This window comes from Rana temporaria, chromosome 9 (assembly GCF_905171775.1).
Source record: "Rana temporaria chromosome 9, aRanTem1.1, whole genome shotgun sequence".
Lineage (NCBI taxonomy): Eukaryota > Metazoa > Chordata > Amphibia > Anura > Ranidae > Rana > Rana temporaria.
This window is the reverse complement of record NC_053497.1, coordinates 130,747,594-130,771,666: the sequence shown is the minus strand read 5'-3', so window position 1 is coordinate 130,771,666 and position 24,073 is coordinate 130,747,594. Positions and strand designations below refer to the sequence as shown.

The 24,073-nt window shown below is 43.9% G+C and overlaps 1 protein-coding gene across 2 annotated transcripts in view; it reads left to right on the top strand.

The window, feature by feature from the left end:
- The window catches only part of PNPLA7 (patatin like phospholipase domain containing 7), a 413,102-nt gene that overhangs the window by 156,593 nt on the left and 232,436 nt on the right, over window positions 1-24,073 (top strand). For both annotated transcript variants that reach the window (XM_040324512.1, XM_040324513.1), the window contains 2 exons: window positions 6,921-6,998; window positions 14,577-14,782. In XM_040324512.1, coding sequence (XP_040180446.1) covers window positions 6,921-6,998; window positions 14,577-14,782 — 284 coding nt within the window. The remainder of the gene's footprint in view (window positions 1-6,920; window positions 6,999-14,576; window positions 14,783-24,073) is intronic.

Below are 24,073 nucleotides of genomic sequence, written 5' to 3'. Positions count from 1 at the left end.
AATCCGGACTCTTTATGGAACAAGGTTCCAAAACTGGATTCCGCTTTTTCACAGGTCTCAAAGTCAACTGATCAACTGGATATGGGCATGCTAAAGGAGCCTGTGGATAAAAGAATGGACCTGCTTCTTAAAAGGGCCTGGCAATTAGTGATGAATAATCTGAAACCAGCAATGGCAACAACATGTGTTGCTGGGAACTTGGATCACTGGATTAACCAGATAAAGGCCCATGTTATGGCGGATTCCCAGAAACAGGAGATTCTGGACTCCTTTACAACTTTATCTGCAGCAGTATCATACATTGCGGATGCTTCAGCAGAATCTATTTGTATGTCAGCCAGGTCAGCAGCTTTAAGAAACTCTGCTAGGAGAGCTTTGTGGCTGAAAACCTGGCCAGGGATACTGCATCTAAGAACAGACTGTGTAGCATTCCCTTTACTGGGGATTTGCTGTTCGGTTCGGAGCAAAAGTCCATTCTTGATCGTACGGCTTATAAAAAGAAGTAATTTCTGTCAAAAAGAAATGGGTGCAGACCCGTAAGTGTTTTTTTTTCGGACGCAAAAAGGACAGAAGGAAGGAAAAACTCAGAGCAAGAGGAAGCCATGGTCTTCCCAGACTCCCAAAAGTAGGAGTGGAGTACTCTTCAATCCTCCTGTGACTTCCAGAAAGCCGCAATAACTTCCCACTCCAGGTCGGGGGAAGACTCCAGGAGTTACTTCTCCAGTGGAGATACATCACTTCAAATCCGTTTATTGTAAACATGCTCTCCCAAGGATACGTGATAGAATTCACGGAAGAACCTCCGAAAAGATTCCTGGCGACAAACGTCCCAAGTGATCCGGCCAAAGCTCTCGCCATGAAGTCCTTAATCCAGGAACTGATATCCCAGAGAGTCATTGTTCCAGTCCCGACAGGGGAGTTCTTACTGGGTTTCTACTCACACTTCTTCCTTGTTCAGAAACCCTCAGGAAAGTACTGCCTCATCCTAAATCTCAAGATGCTAAATCAGTCAGTAAAGTACAGAAGATTTCGGATGGATTCCATTTTCTCAGTAAGAAACCTCCTGAATCAAGGATGCTTCATGGCATCAATAGATTTACAGGACGCCTTCCTCCACATTCCTATTGCCGTCAGGTCCCAGAAATACCTGAGGTTAGCACTAAAAGAAGGGAAGAAGGCTCCCATTTAACCTGTCATCATCTCCGAGGGTATTCACAAAGGTAATGGCCAAAGCATTGTCACCCCTGTGTCTAGAAGGAATCTCAGTGATTCGTTCTAGACAACCTGCTGTTTTTTGGGGATTCAGAGGAACTTGGATAGAGCCCGTGCTCACCTAGAATCCATTGTATGGATCTTAAACCTCCAAAAGTCAAATCTGATTCCCTCACAAGAAGTGTTATTCCTGGGTTTCTGTATCAACTCGTTGGATCAAAAGATTTTTCTCCCAGAAGAGAAACAGAAACACTTGGTAGAAGTGGTGTCACTGTTACAGTCCAGTCAGCTTCTGTCCATCAGGAGGATCATGTCAGCACTAGGAACCCTGACCTCTTCTATTCCAGCAGTTCAGTGGGCAAAGCTCCATTTCAGACCTCTGCAAAGTTTTTCGTTAAAAGCCTGGGATCACCAGCAAGCTTCACTGGATTTACTAGTGAAGATCCCCACCACGGTAAAAAGGAGTCTCTGGTGGTGGAAGAACCAGACAAGGTTTTTAGCAGTCCTGTTATGGTCCTTTCCAACCCAGGTAAGGTTAACAACCGATGCCAGCTCCTGGGGTTGGGGGGGCTCACATTGACGGTCAGTGGGCTCAGAGATTGTGGTCCACAAGAGAAGCACTGAGGTCCTCAAACTGGAGGGAACTAAAGGTGATAGAGATGGCCTTACTGACCTTTGCAGAAGAAGTCCAGGAACAGCATACACAGATCCTGTCAGACAATGCCACGGCGGTGGTCTACATAATCAGACGGGGGGCACCAGAATTCTTCAGGGCCTAGCAGGAAGCATTCTAAGATGGGCAGAGCTCCATACTCTATCCTAGTCCGCGGTCCACCTAAAAGGGACTCTAAACAGGGTAGCAGATTTCCTCAGCAGGAATCGGGTATATGAAGCAGAGTGGCAATTTAATCCAGATGTCTTCCATTTGATAGTGAAGAAATGGGGGTGGCCAAGAGTGGATCCTTTTGTGACTCAGGAAAATACACAAGTGTCTCGCTTCTTCTCCCTAAACAGGAACGAATCATCACTGGGAGTAGATGCTCTGGCGCAATTTCACCTCTGCTACGCCTTCCCCCCATTTCAGCTTATCCCTCAGGTCATAACAAAAATCCGGAAAGAGGATACAACGGTAATCCTCACCACTCCCTTCTGGCCCAAAAGGCCTTGGTTTTTTTCCCTTCTACAGATGCAGCTCGAACCATTTTGGCACCTTCCGTTGACCAGACCTTCTGTTACATGGTCCCCTGCTTCACCAAGAAGTAGCAACGCTAAATCAAACAGCTTGGCTTCTGAGGAGCAGCTTTTGAGGAAAAAAGATTTCTTGGATAGGTTGGTCGCTACCCTCCAATCTAGCAGGAATAGTGTTACCAGAGCAATATATTCTAAAGTCTGGAAAGTTTTTAATTCCTGGTGCACAGCATCCAGCAGGTCATTAAAACAGATTTCTTCCATTCTGGAATTCCTGCAAGAAGGAGCGGATAAGGGCCTAGCGGTCAGTACCCTCAAAGTTCAGGTTGCTGCACTGGGGGTATTTTTGGAAAAATCTATTTCATCAGAACCCCTAGTGATCAGATTCTTTAAAGCTCTTACCCGGCCTAGACCGGTGGTGGTCAAAAGCTGTTCATCATGGGACTTATCAGTTGTTCTACAGGCCCTGACCAAGGAACCTTTCGAACCCCTTAATTTAACCTCCCTGATATTAGTGACTTTGAAAACATTTTTTTTAGTGGCTATTACAACAGCTCGAAGAATTGGTGAGCTGCAAGCCTTGTCAATCAGGGAGCCATTTAAATTCAGACGGAATTGTTCTGAAGACGGATCCTAATTTTTTACCGAAGGTCGCTTCGGTCCAAAATCGAACCCAGGAGATGATACTTCCTACATTTTGTTCTAATCCAGTGGGTAAGAAGGAAGAAGAATTCCATACTCTGGATGTTAAAAGAGCAGTCTTAAAGGAGTTGTAAAGGAATTAATTTTTTTTTTTTGCTGAAATTACCGTTTACAGGATATAGGGACACAATAGTTAAGTGATTCCTTTTAAAAATGATTAAAAATAGATAAAAATCAATCATATAATGTACCTGCAGTTTCTAGTTTCCTGCTTCTGTGATGTACATAGCCACAGAGCCAACACAGGGCAGTGATGGTTTGGAAAACGAAACTGATTGGTGCTGAGGGGTTTTAGACACACAGTAATCACACCTCCTTGATTAGTGACCACAGAGAGAATGCTTCCAGTACTGTGGTTATCAGGAAACAGACAACCAGAAAGTGTGGAGATCAGAGAAGAATTACAGCAACTTGAGAGCAAAAACGAACAATGAGGACATGAAAACAGCACTGCATTGCCCACTGTAAATATACATTGGTTTTTTAAAGATGGATATCTCGGTAACGGCAGCAGCTGCTGCCACAACCAAGATATCCATCTCTTCAGTGAGCGGTCCTGTAAACGATAACGGCGGTCTCCGCAGCGGATTCGCCGCGAGATCGTTGTTATCGGTGGCGGGAGAGGGGCCCTCCGCTCTCCCGTGCCCTCCGGAGCCGTCGGTAGCGGTGGAGGCGATCGGGGCCTGCTGTGTGGGGATGCGAGTGAGGGCAAGATGGCCCCCATCCGTCCCCATAGCATTGCTGGGCGGAAGTGACGTCAAAACGTCAGTCCCACCCAGCGTCTTAAAGAGACATTTTTTTGTTGTCATTTAAAAAAATGACAACATTCCTTGTAATGGGAATACAAGTGATAATTTATTTTTTATTTATTTCAGTGTAAAAAATTATAAATGCACCCATGGAGCATACCCCATTGAGGCCCGGCAGTATGTAATATTTACCAATACTACCAGGCAGCAAAAATTGCTCCCTTATCCTACATTCATGATCCTACTCTCTAAACCTTGCTAACCTCATTGATTTATAAAAAAAAAAAATAAGAAATTACTGTGCTTGGGTTAAAATAACTGGAGCTGACATATATTGTGGGCAACAATCTACAAGAATTTTAAATAAAAAAATGCAGCGCATAAATGTCCATTAAAAGAAAAGATAAGAAAAAGTCAATCAATCCCGGGAAAGGTGAGCAAAAGTCTTTCACCAACACCACAGTAAGTCAGGCCTCTTGCCATCAGGAATGGACCACCAGATTATAGGTGGTCATTGGCGCCCAAACACCAATCTCCTCTGAGTCTTATCCACCATGGACTGCTCCAGCATACAATACCTATTGTTTGGCACGTGATCCAAAATTTCAGTTTCTGGGTCTTCCCGTTTGGCAAAATGGTTGCATCATTGTTGCAAATAAAGGGACAGATGTCACAATGTCCACAAGGAAAAGTTTCCCGTGGAGATGGACATCTGAATACCCTTACACATATGGTGACTGGTTACCAAGCGATCTCTAAGGGAGGGTGCTTGTTTGAAAGTAATTTCCGGATAAGGCTTAATGTATTTTTTGATTGTACTGTCAGCCATAAGCAGAGGCCAGAATTTTTTAAAAATCTCTCTCATTTGTGCATGTTTAGAAAATTGTGTTATAATTCGAACAGAATTGGTAGCTTTGTGCTGTTTGTTGGAATGGATGAGAACCTTTCTGTCCAACTTAATGACTTTGTTAAGAGCGTTTGAGGAGAGAATGACTATATCCCAGAGAATGCAGTCTCAGATATAGTTCATTAGCTGCAGTGTGGAAATCAGTTTCCCGAGTACAGTTCCTCTTTAATCTGAGGAACTGGCTATATGGAATACTTTCCAGAAGAGGTTCGGGATGTGCGCTAGTCGCATGTAGGATCGTATTCCCTGCTGACGGCTTGCGATACAAGGAAGAATGCAATCGGCCAGAAGGGTCAACATGAATCTGTAAATCCAAAAAGTTCACCCTGGATTGACTACATTCCATTGTGAACTTCAGGTTATAAGAATTATTGGCCAATAGGTCCATTAGTCGTGTGAGCTCATCCTTGGTGCCAGACCAGAAAATCAGGATGTCCTCTATGTATCTATGCTAGGCGATAATGTTGGAGAGCAGTTGAACAAAACGGATGGGTTCAAACCAGCAAGATGGCTGCAATTCACATGCACAGTGACGCCACGCGTCCATTCTCGATGCTTGGCATTGCTGTTCATGTGGACTGCAGCCATCTTGCTGGTACTTTTGATAATACAGTATATACTAATTGGCTATACCTGAAAGACTACCATAACCTTTGTCTCCAGATTCCTCCATGTATAACTTTATCCTGTCTAAAACAGGGGCCTTAAAGTGGAACTTCACTGAAAAAGTGAACCTGTGTGGTTCGCTCCCTTTCCCTAGCCTGTAAATTATTATTTTTTTGGGGGGGGGGGGGGGTGGAAACGAGCACTAAAAATTATTCTTCTTCTTTTATCCGTTCTTACTTGTGCAGTCCTCACCTGGACAAGGATGATGCCCACTCACCCCGCCCCCCCTCACCTCTACAGCTTCTCCTCTACCCTAACACATTTTAGACCGTACACCTTTTATTACATCATTGTTACTTTTGTATATTTTTGACCTTCACCTTATGTTCCCATCAGTTTGATATATGTCAATGTTGATGAATATTACCTTGGTCTACTTCTCAATAAAGAAATAAAATGTCTAATTCTTAAAGCCCAAATTTCAGTCAAGATTGAGTTTGCTGACTGATTTTTGTTTTTCTTCTTGAGATGAAGCTGACCAGTATCTGCACAGGGCATAAATATGCATTCCCCACCAGTGTGTAATGCCGCGTACACACCATCACTTTATGTGATGAAAAAAAATGACGTTTTTAAAAACGTCACTTTAATTGACTGTGTGTGGGGGAAAACGTCGTTTTATGTCTTGTAAAAAACGACCAAAAAAAATTGAAGCATGCTTCAATTTTATGTGTCGTTTTTCAAAAGTGCACTTTTTACTTCACAGAAATTGACCGTGTGTAGCAAAAAACTTCATTTTCTAAGACGTTTTTTCATCCACGCATGCCCAGAAGCTACTTATGAAGCAAGCTTCAATGGTAAAACGTGGTGGAACGTAACCTTACTTTGCAAGATCATTGTGAGAAAACGATGGTGTGTAGGCAACTTCGTCTTTGAAAATTGAAGTTTCAAAAACGTCATTTTTTACTTCACAGAAAGTGTCGTTTTTTTTTCATCACATAAAGTGATGGTGTGTACGGGGCATTAGGCCTCGCCCCAAAATACCTAACCATATGCCTGTTGAGGGCTGTGTTTATCTGCACAAGGTAGCACATGTGATCTGTGCATCTCCATGCAGACAGTCCCGTTGCTGTCAGTTGGGATACAGTGGCTGCAAGACTACTTCTAGTTTGATATTTGTGCGGGTGCATGGCCCTGAACGCAGACATGTTTCCGTGGCTGTGCATCTGTACTTCCACAGATGTCACATTGGGAACAGTGGCTGTGACTATGCAGCTGCTGCGTCCCAATTGACAGCAATGGAACTACCTGTGTGGGGATGGACTGAACACCTGTGCCTCTCCATGTGGCTAAACATGGACCTCCTCAGTCGCATGGTTAAGTATGGGACGAGGCCAAACTGTACATATTTCTTCCATTCTACAGAAAAATCGTGGTGGTCTGCTCTTCCAAGCACTATTCCCCCCCCCCCCCCATGTTTTGGTGGATTTGTTATATATGTGGAGAAGTAGGTTCCTTAGTTTCTTCCTAATTGCTGATATTTTTTCCCACTACAGGACCCGTTGCTGCTGAATGGAAGAGTGACCTTACATCAAGTTAAGGGTGGCACTGTCCTGTCCAGACAAGGAGACCAGGTCAGTGTGGAATGCAGAAACCTTCAATCCACCAGTCAATAGTAATGATTTCATTATTGATTTTGATTGATTTTACACACAGATCAAATTGGTGAAAATTAGTGCTCATGAGGCAAGACTTTTAACATGGCCTCTAGATATTCAAAAAGTAGAGGTGGAGTGATGCTCGACACAGATTTATCATGGGTTATCTATCTATCTATTGACCTTTTGGAATAGAATGGCTGATAAGGCCCCTCACTGAAAGCATCTGTTTTGGACAATACATTTCTTACATAAGTCTGGAGCAGCCTGCCCCATAGCAGTTTTACTGCTGAAAGGGCAGCTCTCCTTTGCAGAATCACATGTATATTCGTGATGTGAACAACAAACTACACCATTAACATGAAGGTTTAGGGGAAAGAATTAATGTTTTTATTTGTTGTAATCACTATTAGGAAAAGTTATGTGAGCTCCTGCAAGAGTGGGAAATTTGAAGATTGAAAGTATATGTTGTAACATGTTTTTCTATTGGAAAATTAATAAAGACATTTTGGAAAAAATAATATATACATGATGTGATTCTGCACTTCCACTTGCAGAGGATGCATGCACACGGCTGGCGGGCCACTTCTGCTGCGATTATTCATGGCAGAATTCGATCTGCGGGTGATGGTCACTGGATGTCCGCCAGCACCAGCTGATTGTCGGTAATAAAGTAAAACCTTGGTTTGAGAGTAACTTGGTTTGAGAGCGTTTTCCAAGACAAGCAAAATGTTTTAATAAATTTTGCCTTGATATACAAGCGATGTCTTGATGTAAGTAGCATCATTTCAAAACTGAGTATAAAAAAGAAGATGGGAGCCTCAAGTGTAGCAATATGGTTAGATTTAATGAAGGTACAACATTTAGCAACTTATTGCTACACTTAGAGGTGCTTCTCTTCTCTTTTGTATACCCTGTAAAAAAAAAATGCTTTGATATACAAGTGCTTTGGATTACAAGCATGTTTCTGAAACAAATTATGCTCGCAAGCCAAGGTTTTACTGTACACAGAACTGAGATCTGTCTATGTAAACAAGGCAGATCTCAGGTCTGACAGAGGGGAAGGAATGGATTTTGTGTTCCTGCAAAGCAAGGTACAAAATCCATCACTTGCTTTAGTAAAAGCACCTAACACAGTACACAAAAACACTGGCTAGGTACACAGTTAACCCTTTGATTGCCCTAGATGTTTAACCCCTTCCCAGCATATTATTTAGCACTGATCACTGTATTGGCGTCACTGGTTCCCAAAAAGGGTCAGTGTCAGAATGTCTGCTGGAATATTGCAGTCCTGTTATAAGTCACTGATCTCCGCCATTACAAGTAAATAATAAAAAAAAATGATATAAAAATATCATAGTTTGTAGAGGCTATAACTTTTGCATAAACCAATCAATATACGCTTATTGGGATTTTTTTTTACCAAAGACATGTAGCAAAATATATATTGACCTAAGTTTTCAAGAAATTCAATTTTTATTTTATTGGATGTGTTTTATAGCACAAAGTAAAAATGTATTTTTTTAATATAAATAAATATATATATATATATATATATATATATATATATATATATATATATATATATATATATATATATATATATATAATTTGTGGGGAAAAAGGACATACATTTTTTTGGGGTACAGTGTCACATGACTGCCTAATTGTCAGATAAAGTAACGCAGTGCCTTATCGTAAAAAATGACCTATTCATGAAGGGGGGGGGGGGGTAGATCTTCCCGAGTTCAAGTTGGTAACACTTCAAAAAAGGACTCTTTAGCCTGATTATTCCATATGACCATGACTGACTTTTTACTCTGTCAGGTCAGTCAGTGCTGCAGCAATAGTGGCGAAGTTGAGAACAAACAATTGTATTTAACTGTCCAAAAAATGTCCAAAAAAGCTTGGACTTTTGTGACGGGGTGGGGCAAAGCCTGAATAGCCTTTGTCTTGTTTATCTGAGGTGTCACTAAACCCTGCCCACAATTTACCCTAGGTACTTGGTCTCTTCCATTGCAATGGCACACTTTTCCAGATTAACTGTAAACCCTTCCTTTTTAAGAGAGTCAAACACAGCCTAAACTCTGGCGAGATAAGGCTCCCAGTCTGAACTAAAGATGACAATATCATCCAAATCGACTGAGGGGTATTTCCGGTGCTGGGGATCTTTTCCCTGGCTTTTGTAGTTAAAAGTAGCCAGTAGCCTTTGGTGAGAGCTAAGGTAGCCATCTTTTAATCGGCTTGTCTAATCGGGGCATTGGATATGCATCGAACTTCGATACCTGATTTTGCCTTCTGAAATCAATAAGAAAACTTAGAGCCCTGTTGGGCTTCAGTGCCAACACAATTTGTCTTGACCATTTCTCTGCAATTACTCACTGATATCCAGTTCCAGGATTTTCTGAACTTCCTCCAACACTGCTTTCTGATTTGCCTTGGAAATGCAATAGGACTTTACTGCGACCTTAGGTTCCCCGCAACAATGTTCTGCTCAAATTCCTTGGTAAGACTTGGCAGGCTGGAAAAAGGTGTCTCTATTCCTTTGTAAAAACTCTTTTGCCTGCTGGGTTTGTGGCTTTGACAGAGTGGTGGAAACTGGGACGATGTTCACCTCCACCCCCAAAGGGGGCTTAGAATGAACCTCAGCCAGGACAACTACATACTTTCGGTCCTTGCAGGGTTTAACAAGTTGACGTTGTTTATTTGTTATGGCTTTCATTTTTTAGGTTGGTGTACTTTATAATTTACCACCCAACCATTTTTTATAATCCCAAATGGCCCCTGCCACCTGTCCCGGAACTTGCTGTCAACTGTGGGTTTACACAGCCACTGGGTCCCCAATCTGAAACTGCTTGCTGGTTGGTTGTATACCCTTTTCTGTGCATCTGGTGTCCTCCTTGACTAAAGGCATCGCCTTAGCAATTCTCTCTCTCATCTGGGTTAAATGTTTCACCGTTGTCCTATGTGCAGAAGATTCACTTTCCCAGGTTACTTCTACCAGGTCAAGCAACCCCCCGTGGTCTTCACTTATACACCAATTCAAACAGGGAAAACCCAATGGACTCTTGAGGTACTTCTCTGGTAAACATGAGTGCAGGGAGTAAGCTGAGTAAGTCACTTCTGTGTTTTTATACCACCCTCATAAGCATAGACTTCGGGGTCTTATTGAAACTTTCGACTAACTCATCCATCTGCTATAGAATATTCGCTCCAGGTGGGAACCCAGATGAATATCCTCCGTTGCAGACAACTCAGGTGCAGGCAATGCACTTAGCAAAGCAGGAACTATGACTAAGCACTAGTTTCAGTGCAAAACGCGTCAGAGTCAGATTTTATTTTGCTGTGACTTGTAGTGCTGTCCTTCTTTTAATAAAGGGCTACAATTTGTTCAGAGTGCGGCTGTCCAGAGGCAATCTTTGTTCCTGCTTTGCTATAGAATATTGTTTCCCCAATTGGGACTTTAAAGGCAGAATAGGAGAGACCGTAGTATGACAAAGTTTAAAAAATATACATATTTTTATTTAAATTTTGTAAAAAAATTATGACCACATAGTCAAAACTGCATCGTATCATAAAATGCATTACATGTATTTCCGAAATGCGGAGGTCTGTGCACTGAACATCCACAAGGATTTTGGCCCTTCACTTCATCAGGGCCAACATGGTGTTATAAGTTATCCGAGCCTCAGGGTGCTCTATGTATAAATATTGGTTATGTTGTCATGTAATGGATTTTATAATGTGATGAATTTTTGACCATGTGGTCATTATTTTTTTACTAAAATGAATACAAATTGGTATAATTTTTAAACGTTGTTATATATTCCTACTGTCTATTCCATTCTGCCTTTAAAGTCCCAATTGGGGTAACGATATTCTATATTTGGATGTGTTAGATGAGCCCAAGCTATTACTTTGAGGAGGTCTTCCTCAGAGAGCCTCTGGATACTTTGTTGCAGAGGCACCAAGGAGTTTCTAAAATGTGACACTGGGGCAGTTAGTTGACAAGTAGAATGTGAACCACAATACCTAAACAGTAACTCCCAGCCAGTAGAACTGGTCCCTTACCCATTCCTCTGGTTTCTCGGCCCCCAGGTCGAGGACATTAGGATGCCTAATGCTTCATTGTGAGCTAAATCAGGCGGGGAGACCAATAACTGGTCCACCAGCTCACCCCAGACTTCAGTGACTCAATATAGCAAGTCATCATTGACCGAAAAGTGGGGAAACCATTTTTTGGGCCTCGGGGATTTGTAATACCCTATTAATCATGGGGACCTGTTCTCTGGAATTTTTTAATGTGGGGTCCTGCCTTTGGGCGGTACTAAATGCACCCCTCAACGCTTGCATACCAGTCCAGCCCTTCAAAGGAAGCAGAATGATCACGATGTACAGACTGTCCTCTGCTTATGTAGTCCCATAGCTCCACGAACAAAGGGCTGTCTTGTATGAGGTTGGTCACCAACCTGATCTCCTGTGTAACTGTGCCTCAAGCCGTAGTAAGTGTCACTGGCACCAGTGGGTACTCCTTGGTGTCCGCATGTATACATACCACCCTCAGAGTTTTTTTTCACATTCCCAACCACCCTAGTATGAACCAGTCACCATCACTATAATAATAGTGCTTGGGCATAGAGTTGGTTCACGCAGAGGTCACACTTGAACTGCCCCTCCATCAGATCCAAGTGGATGGCACAGATCCTCCGAGCATAGTAGAACAGCCTCTTCATGGTCTCATCTTGCAGGGGGCATTATGCCTGAACATGGCCCCCTTTTTTGACACCCACAACACCTTTTCATTCCTGCCTGCTGGAGCAGAACTATGGGTCACGGGTTGCTCACTCCCTGGCTCTCGAGTGCTGGTAACCTATTTTGGTGCTGATAAGGCTCCTCTGGACTTAGAGGTCCTAGCAGGTCACCCACCATGGTGTAACCCCCCACCCCATTTTCACTAAGAAGTCCATCTGGGGTTCTCCGTGGCTGACCCAATGCTGTACTGCTGTAGCTCATTAGGTAGCGCCTGCAGGTAGTGGTCCACAACAACCCGTTCCACGATCTGTGGTCCTGTCAGTTTTTCGAGCTGTATCCATTTGATGGCCAGCTTCAACAGGTCTTGCATTTAGGACCACAGTGACTTACCAGCACACTACCTCCAGCAATGCATTCTGTGTTCCACAGTCACCCCAAGGCGGGCTAAAATCTTTACTGTGATTTATTTATTTTTTATAGTCGTTATCAGCTGCCAATAGGTCATAGGAACAGGGCAATGAGGCTGACCCACTGGTCCTCGGGCCAGAACCATTGCCTCCTTGTGGCGCATCTGTGTTTAGATTCTGCCCTGCGCTAATTGCCTAACAATCTCTTTCATACTGCCTTCAGCGGTGTTCAGTGTCTCTGCTGCTCTGACCCAGCACATGCAAAATGGGCGCTGGCCCTTTAAATGTTTCATTTTAGATAGAGTGTATGGCTGGATTGCTAGCATTCAAACACCAGTTGTGTTATGTTAACTCAGGATCACAGCCAACCACTTGTAAAAGCAATAGTCTTTCTTCGCAAACAAGCATAAATAGTCCATAACTGTGGTATAATGAAAAACAAGAGAATGACTCACCACCACTATAGCAGCCCCACATTAGGGTTTGGTGTTTACTGTCTATTTCAGGGGTATTACAAAGGCAGCAGGTTCTCAGGAACACTGTCTGTCTCCAGAATTTGCTCCCTCACAGCTGTGAACCATTTCACACTCCCTCGGACAAGTGTGCTTCCTTCCTGCTGCATTTTAAGACACCCCTTGCATGTGGCTTGAAGGGGTTGTAAAGCCTCATGTTTTTTTCACCTATGCATTAAGGTGAAAAAACTTCTTACACTGTCCAATCACCCAGGCCCCCCCTCCCCCCCATTTTACTCACCTGGGCCCGTTCGTTCCCTCCGCGGAGACGCACTCGTCCTCTCTGCCCATTGTCTTGTCTGTTGATTGGATAGATGTATAGCAGCGCAGCCATTGGCTCCTGCTGTTGTCAATCAAATCCAATAACACAGACGTCGGGGGCGCGGGTCGAGTCCTGCTTTCTGTGTGAATACACGCAGAGCGCTTCTCCAACGTGGACACCTGTTGCGGGGAGGAGCTACCAGTGTCACCGGGGGGACCCCAGAAGTGGACGTTTGGGGCCATTCTGTGCAAAACGAACTGCACAGTGGAGGTAAGTATGACATGTTTTTTTTTTTACAAACCGTTTAACATCTTCAGTGTTAGGACCAAAAGTCCCTCTAATTGAGTTTGGAGGTTCTTTCCTACCCAGAATCTCTCTGAACTTCTGAATTCCAGGTCTCAAATGAGGACTTGCCAGTCCTGGGAGAACTGTAAGCCCTATTCTCTTCAACTGGACTACCCTGGACCCCTCACCCTGCATGGATGAGAACCCCTGACTACTCAAAAAATGCTTGCATGTCATCCCCCCATAAAGGGACCACAACAGCTCCCGTTCAGGACCCATCCTCAGTTTCCTGTACACAGCCTCATTTCCCTCTTCTAGCTGATGGGAGTGTCGCCCAGCATGGTCTTTTGAAGCTTTAGACCTTCCTCTTCAAGGTTCCTGGTGTTGTGTGTTCAGAGCTGGATGTCTGCACACTTTCTTGTACAAGACTCCTAATTTTCCTCTGACCTTTCACTAACAAGGTCTTTCCACCCACACCATTTCCACTACTAGATGTCTTCTTTCACACTATTCTCTATATAGACTTTATTGAGATTGTAGCGCTTCTACTTAGGAGGTCAGCAATTTCTGAAATGTGTCCTCTACACTTGGTGTCAAAGATCAATCCCCAGTAAAAGTTGCTTAGATTATACATCCTTCCATTTGTAATGTTTGGTATAGCAGCAACTGAACCACTTGGCATTGCTGCATGATTTAAGGGCTAAGTTCCAGACACATGACTGCTGTTGCATTCATGAATGGATAGATAAAGGGAGCCCTGAGTGTATATACAGTATATTCCAGCGTGCTATATACACCCTGGTTCTGCTACTTCTTACCTTACATGGTATAGAATACAATGCCTGTCCATAGGGATGTAAGTAGTGTAATGATGATGAATTTCAGTATAAGATTTTAGGGTTTTGTGTGCCACACCTCTCCTCACTCCAACTACAAGTGTTTTAATTTTTTTCTAATAGTTGGGGGAAGGGTACATTTTCTGTAGGTTTTTTTTCATCAGTTTGGAACTTCTCTGGGGAGATTTCCCCTGACTTCCTGCACCTGTGGCATCTAGAAAAAGGGGTTCTCTTCTTACAAGGGCGGGGAGACATTGGCAACAATGAAAATGTTGTCAGAAGTTCTTATGCTTCCTCACACTATTAAAAATGTGTTTACAATTTTTGTCTATGTCCTGACGGGAAGGGAGATGAATTTCCCCAATAGGGACATAAATGAAAATGAATATCTGGCACATGCTCTAACCCACCCGCACATAAAATACGTTTTGACTAGAGTTTGACTTGTTAAATTTAAATGTTTGAAACAACTTTGAATTCCTGTTATGGTTTTTTGTTAGGATGTCAACATCCGGTTTGTCATCTCCGGCCTCCTCCATGTCTACCAGAGGAAGATTGACAGGGAGGAAGAGACCTGTCTTTTTATCACACACCCGGGGGAGTTGGTGGGACAACTGGCCGTCTTAACAGGAGAGCCCCTGATATTCACCATTAAAGCTAATCGTGACTGTGCTTTCTTGTCTATTTCCAAGTGTCACTTCTATGAGTAAGTCCCTTATTTCATCTAATTCTATATTTTTATACACTTTGTTATTAATGTAGATATATTTGGACTTTGTATATAGAAGCAATTTTCTAAACTGGAGTGTCGAAATTATATTGTGTTCAAGACCATAATTTGCCTTGCTTTGTAGCTCAGCAAGGCACTGACCTAAAACGGACAGGCAGCCAGCAAAGTGTCAGGATGTGCGATCCTCCAGCATGTTTAAAAACAAGCTGGCAATGGATGCTGCTTTATTTCTGTCCTGACGGGCTCCCTTCAGAGGGAAACTATACCTTTTTTTTCAGTTTTTTTTTTATGTTTACAAACTAATTTTGTAATTCTTTTTGCATTATTCCTATATAATTAAAATGTTGATTTATAAATGCTTATTACAGGGTGTTTCCATGATGCTCAGTTTGTTGTTCATTCTAGGCTTTCTAATAATTAAGCCCAGTACTGTCTTTGCACTTGTTCTTGTACACTTTTGCAGAACAAAATGGGTCCTATCTTTCCTCACAAATGGCACATTTGAATATTCAGTATTGGAAGAACATCTACACTTTAAACACGCACCCCTTCCCCAGCCCCCTAATCTGATCTAACCTGGAATCCCTCCCCCAGATACTTGCTTACCTCTCGATGATGACAGCAGCCTCCCAGGGTGTTTATATTCTGTGCAGTAAAAACCATCTCTGCCTGTGCAGTAATTCCTCATTTACTTGAATATGTTAACACTCCTACAATAAAGATAATACTAAGAGTATGGCATCATTGACGTTTATAGGGAGTTGTGCGAGCACCCCAAGGAGGATTTCAAAATGCATGGTGATTTTTATTGAAGACTGTGTCCTGGTTGCGGAGATTCTCCCTCTGTATTCTGATGAACTTTGTCACTGGGGATGAAAGTGAGGGAAAATATAACACTGAAAATATACTCTATTTTCCCTTTTAGAGCAGAATTAAAACTTTGCCATTTTGGCATATATGACAGACTTATCTGGGAAGAGATCCCCCCTCCCCGTGCGGCAGTGTCAACACGCCTGTCTGTCAATGTTTGCATCCCCCTCTGGTCTTCCTTCTCGATACGGACGCTTGGCTGCTTGATTGGCCATGCCACAATGATGTCACTCCCGCTCACGTGCACAGAAGTCAAATCGTCCTGGCACAGAGACTCGCTGTACATGTACGCTGAGCTGCACATGTGTGGCTCAGTGTATACAAACACTAACGGGCAGAGAGAAGGGTTTGACATAGATCAATAATGTCTCTTCTGTCATCAAAATTCTACCTGCATTTTTTTTCTTTAATTTTTAGGTAGAATTCCACTTTAATACAAAATGCTGGAGGAGCCAGTTAGTCCCCAGCCATTTGCTTCATTAGACTAGATTCGCACCTTTCACTTCCTTTTATCCATTAGGCCCTGGCCCCTGGGAGCCACCTAGCAAAGTCACTGCATGTTCCCTCTCGCTGTATAGATGTCTGCTGCAGGTCGACACATATGACATAATGAGAGCAGTGCTTGTTCATTGTCTCCAGGCGTAATCCTTGATTAAGCTGATGCGGCTATAGCTGGCTAAATATAGATGGGCCACCTCAGGCCTGTCCTACATTCTTTCCTCCTGCAGGTGCTGCCAGAAGACTTAGCTGTACATCACTGAAGGATTGTACAGGTGTAATACAGGGGAAAAGGGAAGGGTCAAAGATAATCAAATTTTTTTAAACCAGGTTTGCTACTTATCAGATTCCTTTTGACTCTCCAAATAACAAGAGAGACTCTCCTTGCGGGACAATAGCCACAGGAAGGGCCAAACTACAAGTAAGGTCATACAAACAAATAACTGTAATAGGTTGAAAGGGAGGCTCCTGAAGGGCCAAGAAAATTAAATTGAGATCCCAAAAGGATACAGGGGAACAAATGCTGGAGGGGGAGATATGTTGTACTCCCCGAACAAAAGCTTTAACTGGAGTATGAGTCCAAAGGTCTTTGAAACAGAACAGCCAAGCCTGAGATTTGTCCCCAGTTGTACTCAAGGCCAGTTGTTGGTCCAGGCCAGATCTGCCCCAAGGCAAAGTAGGCAATCCAGGGTGGACAAAGGCCTTTAAATCCCCTAAAAGGGAAATAAATGGGTGCACTGGGATTTATGTATAAGGCCTCATTCACATGGAGTGGACTCCTCTAGGAGTCCAAGGGAAACCGATGTATAGGCGCTACAACATTCCCACTTGGAAGCTTTGCCCGGACTTCAGACCTTGAGGCTGCTGACCCCTCCAACGTATTAGAGTAAGGAAAGGGATGGTCGGCACTCAGGATGACATTCAAAAAAAAATTGTATTTCTTTATGCAGTAACCCTGTACAATGCTGTAAAATAACCTATGTGTTTCGGACATTAGTTCTTAGTCATGACCAGCAAGTCCCTCCTCCACAAACTCGCCGATCTGTGTCTTTATGCATTTTGCTTTGTACACTGGTGCACAGTCATGTTGGAACAGGAAGGGGCCATCCCCAAACTGTTCCGACAAAGTTGAGAGGAGCATGAAATTGAACATGTCTTGGTATGATGACTCCACAGGCCTTCCCTTCACTGGAACCAAAGGACCAAGCCCAACCCCTGAAAAGAAAAAAAAAAACATGCCATGATCCCCCCCACCAAATTATTTGGACCAGTGCACAAAGCAAGGTTCATAAAGACATGGATGAGCAAGTTTGGGGTGGAGGAACTTGACCGGCCTGCACAGAGTCCTGACCTCAACCCGATAGAACACCTTTGGGATAAATTAGAGCAGAGATTGCGAGACAGGCCTTCTTGTCCACATCAGTGCCTGACCTCACAAATGCCCTTCTAGAGAATGGTCAAACATTCCCATAGACACACTCCTAAACCTTGTGGACAGCCTTCCCAGAAGAGTTAAAGCTGTTATAGTTGCAAAGGGTGGGCCAACTCAATATTAAACCCTGCGGATTAAGACTGGGATGCCATTGAATTTTATGTGCGTGTTTAAAGCAAGTGTCCCAATACTTTTGGTAATAAAGGGCCAGATCCACAGCCAGCCTCCGTAACTTATCTTTTCCCATTTAAGTTACACTGCCGGAAAATTTCTACCTAAGTTCCCGATCCACAAAGCACTTACCTAGAAATTTTCGGGTGTGTAACTTAAATTCCGCCGGCGCAAGGCGTTCCTATTCAAATGGGGGCGAGTCCCATTTAAATTAGGCGCGCTCCTGCGCCGGACGTACTGCGCATGCTCGTGACGTCATTTTCCCGACGTGCATAGCGCGAAATTACGTTACGCCGAGCTTCGTGAATCGCGCCGGGTCAAAAAAGTTGCGTCGAAAAAAAAAAAAGATACGGCGGGAAAAAAATAATAATAAAAAAAAAAATAACAGCGTCGCGGGTAAGAAGGGTCTACTTTTACAAGGTGTAAACAGTTTACACTTTGTAAAAGCAGCCCTAATTTTACACATGCAACTTAATACTTACGGAGAAAAAACGAAGCTGAAAAGCTTCGTGGATCTCCGTAAGTGCTAATTTGCATACTCGAAGCGGCATTTCGACGCAAAATGCCCCCAGCGGCGGATGCGGTACTGCATCCTAAGATCCGGCAGTGTAAGTCCCTTACACATGTCGGATCTTCTGTCTATCTCTTGGAAAACTGATTCTGTGGATCAGTTCCAAAGATAGAAACAGGGATACGATGGCGGAACAGCAGATCCGCCTGCGTATCTCTTTTGAGGATCTGGCCCATAGTGTATATGTATTGTCTGGTTAGGAACAGGTTAATATAATTACTTTTACTCAGCTTCTATACTGAAGGGGGTCTGAAGAATGCTGAGCACCTGAAATCTTGTGAGATGACAATACATCACGGTGCTCTATCCTCTTCTCCAGATTTGAGTTACTCAACATTACCCAGGACCATGCTGGTAGGATGATGATATAACCCTCAACTAGGTGCCACAGTAGGGAGCTTGGGGAAAGTTAAGTATATTATCCAACGTACCCCCACACAGAATTATTATTTTTTTTTTTTTTTAATTATGTTCAGCAAATTAAGATGGATCAGGGGCTCCCGTTAAATAAGCAGACCTTGCCATTTAGGTGCAAGGTCAACATAAAAATCCTGTAAAGTCTGGCATTTTCATAGGCTGCTGTAAGAATTTTTTTTACACCAAACATGAGAATTCATTAGGAAGAAAAGTTTTGCATTCACCGTTACAAGTAAATTAAGTTGCAGACACAACAATCCGTGTCACAGTACAAGGACCTTTACTTGCGTGTTGGAGGAAGGAACATGCAAGATTCTTATTTACAGCAATTTTAGGTCAGCAGTGTCATATACTGTTGCTTCCACCTTGGCATGCCGCCTGCCTGCAGTGTGTGCCTGTTGTTGTTTGTTAGCTGGTTATTTTTCACTGGTGACGGCACTTCAGGGCCCACAAAATAGATGTAGTCACTAATCAGCACAGACACTCTTTGCATTATTCATAGGAACAGTGAAGAGTGAGAAACTAGGCCACGTTAATACAAGGAATACCGGCGGCCAGGTGCTCTCTTAATCAAGGTCTGGGTGATATTATTGTGCTGCTGTAATTCCAGCAAACTAATGAACCCTAAATGGATGAGAAGGCAGAAAGTCACAGGAACACCAGGACAGAATTTCAGGATAAGCAAATATTATATAAATACAAGAGATGTGAATTCTTACTTAAATCATGATGTACCTTGGTGTATTTGCCCTTGTGCAGGCAAGGGCGGATCCAGAGTCTAGTCTCGGGAGGGGCACTGCCAGAAAATAAGGTGTTGCTTACAGAACTCAATTAGGTATCCGGTGTGTCCACTGCAGTGTTGCAGTACCACTAAAAAAATCAATGATCGCCGCCATTACTAGTAAAAAATATTTAAATATAAATGCCATAAATCTATCCCATAGTTTGTAGACGATTGTCAGGGACTGCAGACGTGGTACAAGAGATGGTCAGAGACTGCAGACGTGGTACAAGAGATGGTCAGAGACTGCAGACGTGGTACAAGAGATGGTCAGAGACTGCAGACGTGGTACAAGAGATGGTCAGAGACTGCAGACGTGGTACAAGAGATGGTCAGAGACTGCCGACGTGGTACAAGGGATGGTCAGAGACTGCAGACATGGTACAAGGGATGGTCAGAGACTGCAGACATGGTACAAGGGATGGTCAGAGACTGCAGACATGGTACAAGGGATGGTCAGAGACTGCAGACGTGGTACAAGGGATGGTCCGAGACTGCAGACGTGGTACAAGGGATGGTCAGACTGGAGACATGGTACAAGAGATGGTCAGAGACTAAAGACATGGTACAAGAGATCAATGCAGCCTCATCAGTGCCCATCATTGCAGCCTCACTGTACATATGAATGCAACCCCACTGTATATAAGAACGCAGCCCTACTTTTGTATATAAATGCAGCCCCACTTTTGTATATAAATGCAGTCCCACTTTTGTATATAAATGCAGTCCCACTTTTGTATATAAATGCAGCCCCACTTTTGTATATGAATGAAGTCCCACTTTTGTCTATGAATGCAGTCCCACTTTTGTCTATGAATGCAGCCCCACTTTTGTATATGAATGCAGCCCCACTTTTGTATATGAATGCAGCCCCACTTTTGTATATGAATGCAGCCCCACTTTGTATATGAATGCAGCCCCACTTTGTATATGAATGCAGCCCCACTTTGTATATGAATGCAGCCCCACTTTGTATATGAATGCAGCCCCACTTTTGTATATGAATGCAGCCCCACTTTTGTATATGAATGCAGCCCCACTTTGTTTATGAATGCAGCCCCACTTTGTATATGATTGCAGCCCCACTTTGTATATGAATGCAGCCCCACTTTTGTCTATGAATGCAGTCCCACTTTTGTCTATGAATGCAGTCCCACTTTTGTCTATGAATGCAGTCCCACTTTTGTCTATGAATGCAGTCCCACTTTTGTATATGAATGCAGTCCCACTTTTGTCTATGAATGCAGCCCCACTTTGTATATGAATGCAGCCCCACTTTGTATATGAATGCAGCCCCACTTTGTATATGAATGCAGCCCCACTTTGTATATGAATGCAGCCCCACTTTGTATATGAATGCAGCCCCACTTTTCTATATGAATGAAGCCCCACTGTGCATGGCACTCACCATGGCATTGCCTCGATCACACACAGCAGGTATCTACTCTCCCGACATGTGTCATGGAATAAACAGGCGCTGTAGGTCTGTGTTCGGCAGGGCAGTGTGCTCTAGCAAGGTCCCCCCCTAGACGGGCTTGTGTGATAGACAAAACACTGATTCAATCAGTGTTCCATCTACTATCATACGAGCAGGTCTAGCACAGGCAGCACAGCCGAACACAGACCCAGCTCTCACACACAACGAGAGATGCCCGGTGTCATACACGCAGGAGAGAGGGGAGCGCTGCAGTCAGCTACAGCTCAAAGCGGCCTCAGGACAGGCAGCCTACCGGGCTGGGCCAGTCCGGCCCTGGTATTGAGAGAGAGAGAGAGAGTGAGAGACTCGGCAGCGGTAGCTGCAGGCACTGCAAAGCAGTTTAAAAAACAAAATGATAAAAAAAAGCCAATGTGACATGATTGTCTCAGGGGGGGGGGGTAATTTCCCTGTTGCCCCCCCCCCTCCCCGGATCCGCCGGTGTGTGCAGGAGACAAAAAATAATGGTTGAAACCGCTGTCAAGCTTTTTTTTTTATCCTTTAATCCATTGGTAAGATTTCTCCTATTTGTCATGAAGAAACAGAGAATGAGCTGAAATCTCACTTTCATTACCTTTAAGGCTCTCTCACTAATGTTGGTCTCTGAAGAGCGATCCATGTTCAGATTATAAATAATATTGCTGAGCTCAATGGGATGTATGAAATTTCTGCTAACATCCCATAACTGGAAAAAACAATGCACTCAGTGTGCAGCAAAGCACCCCTCTGGGACTTTAGAAGCAGAATAAGGGGAAAGAGATAGATCTTATTAAAAGGCAAGAGCCAATTTTATTTAGAACAGTAAAGTAAAACCGGACAATGGTCCAATAAAATTATAGTATTTGAGTGAGTTATTTTTATATATATATAATATATATAATGAAAAGCCAAGGGAAAAACAAGATATTCTTGGTGCGTCAATACCCTACTTCATCAAGATATGCCCCAAGGAATTGCCAGCAGGATACTTGGGTCAACTTGGGAGAAGCTCTTGAATAAATCCTGACATGTTTCAGACAGTTTCCTTCTTCAAGGGATTTTTGGGTATGAGACCTATCTTAAATTGCAATATATTATAATTTACGGTATATTAAGTTGAATCGGCACATCAATAAGAGGCTTTTTTGGAAAGGGCTGATGAAGGCTGCCCTCCAAAACAGTTGGCGAAGAAGGCACAGCGTGAACCCCCCTGCATGTCCATGGGAACCCTGGATGACACTGAATTAGTGCCAATGCATAGTAGGGGAAAAGGGTATTTTTTTAATTAAAGTAGGGATCCGATTAGAAAACGTTCTTTATCGTACATCACGTGACACAGAGAAGCATAGTAATTATGTGGTTATAGAGTCTACCTTCAGGTGATGGACACTGGCACGCCCTTAAGGCAGGAAGTTCCCTCCCCTATATAACCCCTCCCATACCGGGAGTACTTCAGTTTTTTCGCCAGTGTCTAAGCTGGATTTAAAAAGCCTCCATAGAAACTGGATCCGTCCAAAGTGCTTCTTAGCCAAAGTGGACGGTACCCGGGCCTCGGTTGAGAAGAACGGGGTTTTACCTGTAATGCTCCTCATTTTAGGGCTGGATCCTGGGTTTTCAGTGCTTTGGTCATACCCAATACCAAAAGCTTACTGACAGGGTGCGATACAGGTCCAGTGGTGTGGTGCTCCTGTCCATGGACCCCGATCCCTGAAGGTCTGCAGACTCAGCTCTCCGTGATGGGCAAAGATTGGACTGCCTGTATTTTGCAGAGTCCTGCAGCATTGGACAAGCGGGAAAAAAGTCTCTAGCATTGGCCTTGGATCATATGCTTTCCCAAGGGGTGATCATAGAACTACCGGTAGAAGAGCAAGGTTTGGGTTTCTATTCAAATCTTTTTACCGTCCCCAAGCCGAACGGAGACGTAAGACCCATTCTGGATTTCAGAAAAATAAGGAAGACGCCTTTGTCCCGTGATGTACGATAAAGAAAATAGGATTTTTATAACAGCTTACCTGTAAAATCCTTTTCTTGGAGTACATCACGGGACCCCCTCTTGATGGGTATATATTGGGACACTTATTGCTTTGCTACAAAACTGAGGTACTCCTGGTATGGGAGGGGTTATATAGGAGAGAGAACTTCCTGCCTTAAGGGCGTGCCAGTGTCCATCACCTGAAGGTAGACTCTATAACCACATAGTAATTACTATGCTTCTCCGCGTCCCGTGATGTACTCCAAAAAAAGGATTTTACAGGTAAGCTGTTATAAAAATCCTATTATCAGGGCTCAAAATTTCAAATCCTGAGCTACTAGCCAGGCCTTAAGGTTACTCGCCACCAGTTGACCCAACTGATCCCTACCCTGCACTGCTCCTAATTGCCCCCCCCCCAAACACGCCATCGTAAATTATCTCATGAAATGACACTTAAATGTTTTATGCAGAATTAAAGTTACAAAAATAAATATTAAAAACAACTTTATCAGTGCAGCCTGTGCCCGCCATTGCAGCCTTACCTGTGCCCGCCATTGCAGCCTCACCTGTGCCCGCCATTGCAGCCTCACCTGTGCCTGCCATTGCAGCCTCACCTGTGCCTGCCATTGCAGCCTCACCTGTGCCTGCCATTGCAGCCTCACCTGTGCCAGCCATTGCAGCCTCACCTGTGCCCGCCATTGCAGCCTCACCTGTGCCCGCCATTGCAGCCTCACCTGTGCCTGCCATTGCAGCCTCACCTGTGCCCGCCATTGCAGCCTCAGCTCACCTGTGCTCGCCATTGCAGCCTCCGCTCACCTGTGCTCGCCATTGCAGCCTCAGCTCACCTGTGCCCGCCATTGTAGCCTCAGCTCACCTGTGCCCGCCATTGCAGCCTCAGCTCACCTGTGCCCGCCATTGCAGCCTCAGCTCACCTGTGCCCGCCAATGCAGCCTCAGCTCACTGTGACCCCATTGCAGCCTCAGCTCACTGTGACCCCATTGCAGCCTCAGCTCACTGTGACCCCATTGCAGCCTCAGCTCACTGTGACCCCATTGCAGCATCAGCTCACTGTGACCCCATTGCAGCCTCAGCTCACTGTGAA